Here is a 9,648-nt window from a genome sequence, read left to right as displayed (position 1 = left end):
GTAACCACCATCTCCAGTTGGCCCAGGTTTGGTCAGTGGCATATCCATCATCCTCAGAGCCAACAGCAATTGGCTCTGCTGGACATGGTGGAAGCCTCCAGAAGCTTCTCACAGGAGCCATCTTTATGGCCCCCCCATTTCCAAAAACTGGGCCAAGCAAAACCAACACAAGCTTAGTCAGAGCAGAAGCTGGAGAAGGATGGACATGGGGGATGCAGGCTAAAAGGGCAGGAATGGGGCAGGGTGAGGTGKTCCCTGGCAGTGGGGACTCCAGGAGCAGGTGGACACTTTCGGGGCTGGCTAGCAGGGGATGGAGATGGGGTGGCTGGGGAGAGATGAGTTTGTAGGGTGCATGGAGAAGGGTTAGCCCAGGATGAGAGATGGGAGATGGTGACTGGGGCTGCTGCAGCAGGAGGGAGGGAGGGAGGTCGGACATTGGGGCACTGGGCAGCCCCTGATACTCTGCCCTGTCTCGCAGTGAGGGMAGCGACAAGGAGCCGCTGGCCGTGGTGGGCTCCCCGTACTGGATGGCACCCGAGGTGCTGCGTGGGGAGATCTACAACGAGAAGGTGAGGCTGCCCTGCGTGGGGCTTTACTCAGGCTTGTGGTGCCAGTGGTTTGCAGAGTTTGCAGCCCTGGGGTGCACCTAGAGGTAAGGAATTGGACATCCCTCTGGTGATGAGGTGCCAGAGCCCCAGTGTGGCTCTGCAGGGAGGAGGAGGGCTGTGGYCTTGCAGCATGGTGGGCACATGTCCTCAGGGTTGTGGAGCACCCCCGTGACTCCCACTTTCCACAGGCTGATGTGTTTGCATACGGCATCATCCTGTGCGAGACCATCGCTCGTGTCCCCGCTGACCCCGACTACCTGCCCCGCACTGAGGTGACTCTCAGGGATGGGAATGGGGGGAAGAGCRGTGGGCAGCAGCACCAGGGCTGTGAACACTCCATCAAACAAGRGGGGGCCATTCCATGCTGGGCAGAGACCCATGTGCAGGACCTGCCCCACATCTCAGGGCAGGGATGCTGTGTGTGCCACTTGCTGCCCGGGGAGGGATGGTCTGTGCTGGTAACCTGAGAACCCGTAGCCAGCCTGGATGGGAGAACGGGACACATGGATTCAGACAGAGACCAGAAGAGATATCCATTTCCCAGCATCCCTAGCATTACCCCAATTTGGGGCAACATCAGGGTCCTTCTTGCCCCAGCTGGAATGCTTCCAGGTCCACAGCCCTGGGTGGCACTCGGTATAGTGGGGGGACAGGCATTTCGAGTCGTATGGGACTTGTGGTGTCCCAGAAGACACAACCTCCCTCTTCTTCCTTTTCCTGGTGCAGGATTTTGGTCTGGATGTCACCACTTTCCGCACCATGGTGGGAATTGACTGCCCGGCGGCCTTCCTCCAGCTGGCTTTTCACTGCTGCAGTGTGAGACTCCCACTCTGCTGCCCTTCCTGCTCAGGCTGCCTTGCCTGCTCACAGCAAGAGCAGGGAGCTGCCTTGGCTGTGCAGGGCTCTCTGGGGTGTTTGAGGAGGCACAGACCTGACAGGGAATCCCTCCTGCCCACAGATGGAGCCCACCTCCCGCCCCTCATTCCTGGAAATCACGCAGTGCCTGGAGAGCATCCTGCAGCACCAGCTGGCCGCYGAGGGTGCTGGGGCCACCCTGTTCGGCATCGGGGAGAGCCTGCCTGCGTCTGGGACTGCAGCCACGCTCAGTGGTACGTGGGCGCCTCGGGGAAGGGCCATAGCAGGGCACAAGGATGAGGGAGTGTGGGGTGTCCCATCCTACCCCATCAGCTGTAGGGGAAGGGGATGGGGCTGCAGGATGGAGCTGGTTCCCGTTCCTCCCTTGGGGTGCACCCCTAAGTTCTTGGGTGCCCAGCACCCTGTAGCACCCCACACAGGCAGCTGCTGGCTGCTGGTGACCCTGCCCTGTGCCCATGCCCAGGAGTGGCCAGGAGGTCAGCCAGCCACACGGAGCAGTCGCCCCTGCGTGAGCTGGGGACGCAGCACCTGCAGCCAGACCAGCGCCTGTCCCGCAGCCAGTCCGACATGTTCCCTCCCAAGTCACCTGCCCTGCTGTGGCCGCTGGAGCCTTGCAGCGGGGCCAGGTCCAAGGAGGCGTCCCCCCGTGTCAACCCCTTCTCCCAGCGTGAGGACCTGAAGGGGGGGAAGATCAAGCTCTTTGATACGCCGAGCAAGTCGGTCATCTCGCTCACGTTCGACCTGCCGCCCCCCGCCCCGCTGCAGCTCAGCACCCCCGTGACGCCCGAGCCCGCCGTGGAGGTGCAGTGTGACTTCTCAGCAGCCGCCACCAGCCCCCGCAAGTGCCACTCTCTGCCCGCCTCTCCCGAGCTGCCCCACCGCGGGGGCGTGGAGCTGGGAGCAGGATCCCCCCAACGCACCGATGACCCCAAACCCCCCGCCCTCCCTCCTCCCCCAGCGTGGGGAGGAGCCTCTACCCCCAGCCCCAGGGCAGAGGAGCAGATGGACTGCGGCCCCGACAGCTCTGAGCCACCGCAGCCCACCGCGCTGCCCCTCAACAGCAACTTCATCCGCACCGCCTCCCCGGGGGCGCGGCCCTGGCAGCCAGACGTGCGAGCCCCCAACGGGCTCCTCATCAACAACAACCACATGATGGTCAGCAAACCTCTGGCCTGGGGCAGCGGGCTGGAGCACGGCTTCTCCGAGCTCAGCATCTCCTGCGCGGCGGCGCTGGAGCGGACGGAGCGCTCGGCCATGCTGCCCGGGCACAGCTCCGGTGCCGTGCTGGAGCAGGATGAGGTGCTGCCCTGCCCCGGCTGCTGCCTGAGTCCCTTCAGCTTCAGCTTTGCCTCCATCTGCCACCGGCCAGCGCCCAGCCCGCCCCGCTACCAGAACCTCAACTGCGAGGCCAAGAGCCTCATCTGCCATGATCGGGGCCGACACCAGAAAGCCCCGGGGCCAGTGCTGGCCGAGCCCAGCCTGAAGCTGCCGGAGGCACAGTCCTAGTGATGGGGACCCCGGGGAGCGGGGCTGCGTCCAGCCGCCCCTTGCGCCCCTCTGCAGCCACAGCACGGGGCAGTGCAGGAGCCTGGCCCGTCCCCACGGTCTGCCCTCGCTCAGCGTGGCGGACACCAGTGGCCGTGGTGCCGTGTGCTGTGGCTGCCGCGGCGCTGCCCGGGCGCTCGGGCACCCACCCCACCAGGATCAGCCTTGGGGATCTGCAGGAAAGCCTGGAGGTGGGCTGGGTCTCTGCTGGGGACCAAAGTGCAATAACACCGCTGCCCTGAGCACTGCCCCAAGCGGCAGGGCTGGTCCCCCGCGGGGGCCACGGGGCTCAAGCCCTGGATCCAGGATCCCCTTTCCCCAAGGGCTCACCCCTCTGCAGGCTCTCGCAGAGGGGTGTACAATGAGCCTGCAACTTCGGGAGAACTGGGAGTGCCCTGCACCCCGGCGGGTGAGAGGGACTGGGCTGGGGTAGAGAGGTCAGCGTGTGTATGTGTGTTTTTGGGGATCCTGGGGCTCTGGTGGGTGAACCCATGTGTTTCCACAAGCGTGGGGAGCACAGCCAGTCCCTGACATGGGGGAGAAGAGGGCAGGGGACCGGGAGAAGGGCAATGCCCTTGGGCAGTGCACGGGGAGGATTGCCAGCACTGGGGTGGTCCCTGCCTGCCCGATGCTGAGGGCTGGGTGCTGAGCCAGCACAGCGCCTCGCATCCCCCTGGCACGCAGGTTTGGGAGCAGGATGCTGGCAGAGGGGCCAGGATGCCATCCTGGCATCATGGGGATGGGGCCAGCGGGCAGCACAGCTAAGCTGCCTGGCCCCCGGCAAGGGTGGGAGCCGGCTTTCCTCCCTCCTGCACAATGCACTGGTGAATGCAGAACTCTTTGTGTTTTTTATTATTATTATTAATAATAATTGCTAGTAATATATACTCAGCTTATTTAAAGTGTTCAATAAAAACTGAATGTCCCAGCAACTCAGACTGTGGGTTTCATCTCTTGGATGCACATCAGGTGTGCCGGGGATCCCAGGCCCAAAAAATTGCATGGTCTTGCCTGGCATTCTGGGGACCTCCTCTGACTGCTCACCAGCCTGGCACAGGCCAAGATCTCAACTCCCCCGAAGCGTCCATCTCGACTGAGATGGCCTCAGACAAATTCCCATTCATTATTTAGATTCTTTGTATTCTCACCCCTGAGTCCTTGTTGGCTGTGGTATACAAGAAAGCAAAGAGCAGACCAACTGGGTGTCTTTATTGCTACAAAGTAGGTTCAGACAGCAGATTAGACAGACGAGTGACACGTGCCACCTCCAAAAAGCTGCCTTTAACACCCTTTCGCTCTTCATGCAAGCGCACTAGCCGTAGCAGTTAATCAACTATATATGGCACACACCACCCCATMGTAAACCCAGAGCATTTTCGCCTGGTTGAACATCACTTCCTCTGCTCTCACCTGGCCGCAGTGTTACATCAGGGCTACTTTGTTTAATCTTCACTCGTGCACGTGTGTAGCAGCTATTTAAAGTCCCGATGAGCTGTCTCGCAAAGCGTCAGCCTGCTACAAGCGCCTGAGTTAAGTTTTACTTTTGAAAGGCGCAGTCACACCGTAGGACCCTAAAGGTCACTGCTCTACTTTCTCATTAGTGCAAAAAAAATTAAAAAAAAAAAAATCCCCAAATGTCAGCACAGGCATCAGCCAGCTTGGGCTCAGCTTCCTTCCGTGGGAGCCGAGGCTTTGCCGAKGCTGTTGAGTGCTGGGTTTTCTGAAAGCCATGGCCAAGCTGCTCCTGCAATGGGGTCAGGCAGAAAATTCCTGCTGTGGGGAGGGGACTGTGTGGGTGTGGGGCTGTGCTGTCCCCAACTCCTGCTGCTGGCAGCCAGCCCCACAGCTCGCTCCATGCTGGCGATGGGGTGTGGCTCCAGCGTTGACCATCAGGGCTTGCTCCGTTTGCAGCCAGTTCCAGGCTCCCCGTTGCCCACTAGCCCCTGTGCTCAGGAAGASCCAAAGTGTCCCATGCAGGTGTGGGGTGGGCTGTGGGGCCTGTACTGCTCTGCAAAGCACATCAGCTGGAGGCAAAGGGCCACTGGGCATCGCTGGGAAGGACTTGGGTGGCCCAGGGGCAGCGAGCTGTGAGAAGGAAGTGGTTTGCTTGAATGGATGGGACATCCTRAGCAGGGATGCAGCAAGGCTGGAGCAGAGGCGGTGCAGGGTGCAGGCGCTGCAAGGGAAAGCAGAGGAGGGTGAGGGTGAAGGTGAAGGTGAGGGTGAGATGCTGCCCAGTCTCCACTGCATGCCACAGGGCTGGAAAGGCACCTCTCAGAGGGTTTTCCCCCCATCTTGCACCTTTGCTGAGCCACAGCTTCAGGGAATCCACTTGAGCTACCTCAGACCCAGGACACCCATGGCAAGGGATGGAGGAGGCTCCATCCAGCACAGGGAGGTGGCTGCATTCCTMTCCCTTTCCAGTGAGGGGCTCAACATGCCCCAGGCAGAGCTGCAGGCTCCCTGCTTTCCTCCATGCACCCTCCCAGGCCCCTTGGGTCCCAGACTCAGCAGAAACTGATGTGGGCACTCACCACAGCAGTGCTGGGGCCAGCAGCCATGATCACTTGAAAGGGAAGCTCGGCCCTGCTGCCTTCTCACAGATCCAGAGGTGCACATCGTTGGGACCCGTGCACTGCTCGGGCTTGATGCTCCCACGGCTTATTATGGCACAGGTTCCGTTCGATTTTGACTGCCACGGCCTGAACAGGGAAACAGCACATCAGACACTGACACATTCTGGCTGCAAACCCTGCCGAGGCGGCTGCAGCTACTGAAAACTGCCTTTTGTACGCTGGCAGAGGAGGGCTTGGATGCTGCAATCAAAGGGGGATCCCCCAGTCCTCCCCTACTGATCTCWCAGGCTGAAGGCTCAGCTGATGCATCCCTGTGCTTCCTCGGGCAGGCTGAGAAACACTTCTGCAAAAAGTTTGCAGTGCTTGAAACACCCCTCAGCCTCTCAGCCTTGTTGCTGGGGGTTTGTTCCATCTCTACAGTGGGGAGAGCCAGGTCCTCTGTGGGCACAGGGATGACCAGAGGAGCTGAGCCCTGGGTCGGTGTTGGGTGCAGTCCCCGTGACAGGGCTGAGGATGGAGGGCCAGGTACCCAGAACCTGGCCAGACAGGTTTGTTCCTCCCCACTGCTCTCAGACACTGCAAGAGGAAGCAGCAGCGAGCTGAGGAGGTGCACGTGGCAGGGAGAAGCCCAGGACTCTGCAGACAGCAAGGCTTGATTTCCCTTYGGAGAGGAATCAAGAAGGCGTAGGTTTGGGGGATAGAGGTGGTGCTCAAACACCTTCGCTATGTCCCATACAACACTTGATGTTCCTTTTGTCCACTCTTGCTGCCTCCTGCTTCCCATGCCCTGCATTTTACCCCCACCCCAAGTCTTGGCTTTCCATTTGCCTGTCCTCTAAGCGCCTCATCACACCAGTGCACCCACCTTCCTCAGCCCCTGCTGCTCTGATGCTGCTTGTTTCCCAGTGCCTGTGCCAGGCACTGGGCACTGCTGGGATTTAAAATGCTTCTCAGAGCCACGCTGGAGGAGAGGAGCCTTGGCAAGAGGCCTTGCTGCCGTGTACCTTTCGTAAAGGGAGCCATCCACCCAGAACCAGGCCTCCGAGCCCCCCTCGCCGTCYGGGTCCTCTTCCTCCAGCCACCCATAGTCATACCAGGGAAAGCTGCCCTTCTGCAGCCCAATCCAATATGGGACATCTGCATTCTTCAGGAARGTCTGGAGAAGAAGAAAAGGTGCCTTTTCATGTTTTGTTCCATGGCACCTGTGTGCTGCAGTACTGTGTGGTTCCCTGCCCAAAGAGCCTCTGGGGTTGGAGCTTCTTGGGGCTGGACAGCTGAGCTGCCTCAGTGCCCTGCTGCAGCTTGGGAAACATCCAGGGGTGCCAGAGCCTCTCTGCCCCATGTCAGCCAYCAGCCATGGGCTCCAGACATCAGCCTTGCACCCTGCAATGTTCTGGCAGGACAGGGGTCCCCCAGAGCAGGGCTAGCCCATCGGGGACCCCATGGCTGGATATACCAGCTCCTGCCCTCATCACCTACCGGCACAGTCCAGCGACTCCAGGATTTGGTGACCAGRAGCTGAGAATATGTCTTCTCACACTCATCTCTGCTGTCTTCCCATGTCTTCTTCTCCGAGGAGACAAAGAGGCACTTGCCCCTGTACAGCAGCCAGCCCGAAGGGCAGCAATCTGTGGGTAGGGGCACAGCTCAGGGGCTTTCTAAGCCACAGATTCCATGGGTGGGGAATAAAGAACAGCCCCAACACCTTCCCAGCAGACAGCACAGGCTCAGCATCTGCTCCAAGCATAGCTTCAGCCTTTGAACCACCCTGTGCCAAAAAAGCCAGAAGATGTCCCTTTCAAGGGGGCACCAGTCACCTGGGGCACCCCGTCCCTGCTCCATCAGCACCCTACCTATAGCTGTGCAGGAGCGCAGGAGGGCCACAGTGCTCTCGCTGTTGTTGAGCCTCCGCTGCACCTCCTGCACCTCCCTCTCGGCCTTGCCCAGGGCCCCCGTGACCTGGTGCAGCTCCTCGGTCAGTCTGTCCATCTCCAGCTGGCTGATGTTGCCCTCACGCCACGCTCGCTGCAGCTCCGCCCTGGCCCACGCCAGCTCCAGCTGTGTCYGCTCCAGGCTCTGCCCCTGYGCCCTCAGCTCCTGTGACAGGCGGCCCTGCTCGGCTGAGTGCTTGAGGGACGTGTCCTGCAGGCTGCGGGTGACCTGCCAGTCTGGGGACAGAGTGGGTGAGATAGACATGGGACAGTCCAGACGTGGGGCTGAGCCTGCTCAAGGTGGGTAGGACAGGTAGGGCAAAGCAGGGAGTTATCYATGAGGAATGGGACAGGATGGGAGGGAAGGATGCAGCAGGGAAGGGTACAGTTAAGGGTTGGGCAGGATCTGACTGGCTGCCAAGGCAGGATGGGCTGTAGGAGCAGACACAGYGGGGCAGGGGCAGGGAGGGTGTGGAAATATGAGGCTGGGCAACACCAGGGTGGGAAAGAAAAGGAGAAGAAATGAGGAGTAAGGAGAGGAATATGGATGATGGGAGGCAAGGGAGGTGTGAGGGATATGTGAGGGACACAGGGCAGCTTGTGGCACACAAGGCAGAGGGACTCCACYGTGAGTGCATGGGCAGGCCTCTACTCACCCCCGCTCACCCACCCCTGCCCTGCTGCCTCCCTGACCCACCCACTCCCCACCCCAGGTGTGCACTGTCCCCCAGCTCACAACAAGCTCCCAGGACCACAGTGGCCACCAGCAGCAGGCAGGTTGCCAGCAAACCCACAGGGATGCACCACCGACCGGACCAGTGCCCTGCAAGACACAGCAGACAACAGACATCACCTGGAGAGAGCTGGAAAACCCCTGGCAGCCCCCAGACCTCCTGCCTGCAGGCAGCAGAGTGGTGTTACAGGKGGCATGGTGTGGGGGATGGGAGTACCCCAAAACACCACCCACCACCCATACCAGAACCAGGCTGGGTCCGCTGGAACCCACCAGATACTCACCTGGGCTGGGCTCTGCTCCGTCCCCATCCTGCCCTGGCAGYGCCGGCTGCGTGTTCTCATAGGGGCTCTCTGCTTCATTCATGCCGAGGGCTGCTGGAGGAAGGCAGRGGAGAGCAGCTGAGGCCAAGGGCTTGGCCATGGCAGGGACAGTGTGGAAGGGCTGCTGGGCTCTCACCTTCCTCCAGCGCCTGGCTGGTCATGCTCCGGCCCCCCATCACTTTGGCAAACCTCAGGTCAGCATAAAGCTGGGCCATGTGGRCAAACTCTGGGYGAGCCCTGAGCCCTGCYRGCTCCCGCTCCGCCCTTGGGATGYCTTTCKGAGGTGTCCCTGCTCCTGGTGACTGTGCCGTCCCTCGGAGGTGCAAAGGAGAAGTGCAGCCAGCATCTGCAGAAGCAGAAGTTTGCTCTGCACTGTAGCAGATGGGACCAGTGAGGCACGGCTGTGGGGACCCGCACCCTCTCATTGGTCCCAGAAACACTGGCCTGTCACCTCCCACATCCTAAAAGTTGTCATGGTCCCCCTCAGCACAGGGCAGGGCCAGAGCAGCAGAGATGCCACAGCAGTGGCAGAGCAAAGATAGACCCACATCCATGGGCTAGGGGAGAGCTGGGGAGATCAGAGCAATTCTGAATACAGGAGCAAACTGCCCAGTGGACAGCTCTGTGGAGGGCTGGAGGTTCTGACAGAGATTTCTCCTCCCAGCCTCTGAGAATGGGATTTTCCCCATGAAGTCGTTTGTTCCACTGCATCTCATCCTCTCCCTGATCCCCTCCTAAGGAGACCCAGCTTTGGCATTGCTGGGTTTTGCCCTGGAGAGTTACAGACATCGACGGCATCCAGTTTGCCCTGCCTTCCCAGAACCACAATCTCACAATCCACTGCGCCTTGTTCTTGGTGTTTCCAGCCCCTCAGCATCTCAGAGGTCTCGCCTGAACAATGTCCAGAGAAAGGCAGGGTTCAGAAGGTATGTTGAGCTGGGGGCCAGATGGGCACATCTGGACACAGCCAGTGCCTAGGACAGAACTGGAAGCGTACACTGGTCCTGGTGGAGCACAGCATTGCGAGGACACTGTCCAACATTTCTGCAAGAGCAA

The 9,648-nt window shown here is 60.4% G+C and overlaps 2 protein-coding genes across 2 annotated transcripts in view; one reads left to right on the top strand and one right to left on the bottom strand.

The window, feature by feature from the left end:
• TESK1 (testis associated actin remodelling kinase 1) overlaps window positions 1–3,982 on the top strand; it is a 13,382-nt gene extending 9,400 nt beyond the window's left edge. Inside the window, exons 6-10 of the mRNA XM_057369585.1 lie at window positions 479–569; window positions 797–880; window positions 1,335–1,424; window positions 1,567–1,717; window positions 1,948–3,982. Of these exons, the coding sequence (XP_057225568.1) occupies window positions 479–569; window positions 797–880; window positions 1,335–1,424; window positions 1,567–1,717; window positions 1,948–2,990 (1,459 nt within the window). The 3' untranslated portion in view covers window positions 2,991–3,982. The remainder of the gene's footprint in view (window positions 1–478; window positions 570–796; window positions 881–1,334; window positions 1,425–1,566; window positions 1,718–1,947) is intronic.
• A 1,610-nt stretch (window positions 3,983–5,592) lies between these two features.
• LOC130575633 (B-cell differentiation antigen CD72-like) lies at window positions 5,593–8,807 on the bottom strand. Its single transcript, XM_057369669.1, has 7 exons — window positions 8,729–8,807; window positions 8,554–8,643; window positions 8,273–8,359; window positions 7,459–7,773; window positions 7,085–7,233; window positions 6,610–6,761; window positions 5,593–5,731 (listed from the first exon to the last, which is right to left on the bottom strand). Exons 1-7 carry the CDS (start codon window positions 8,805–8,807, stop codon window positions 5,593–5,595), a joined length of 1,011 nt encoding a protein of 336 aa, XP_057225652.1.
• Window positions 8,808–9,648: the final 841 nt, after the last annotated feature.

The sequence above is a fragment of the Malurus melanocephalus genome, unplaced genomic scaffold (genome assembly GCF_030028575.1).
Source record: "Malurus melanocephalus ecotype Western Australia unplaced genomic scaffold, MMel_1.1 scaffold_113, whole genome shotgun sequence".
In the NCBI taxonomy this organism is placed as follows: Eukaryota; Metazoa; Chordata; class Aves; order Passeriformes; family Maluridae; genus Malurus; species Malurus melanocephalus.
The sequence above is the reverse complement of the archived record's forward strand: the minus strand, read 5'-3'. Positions and strand labels throughout refer to the sequence as shown.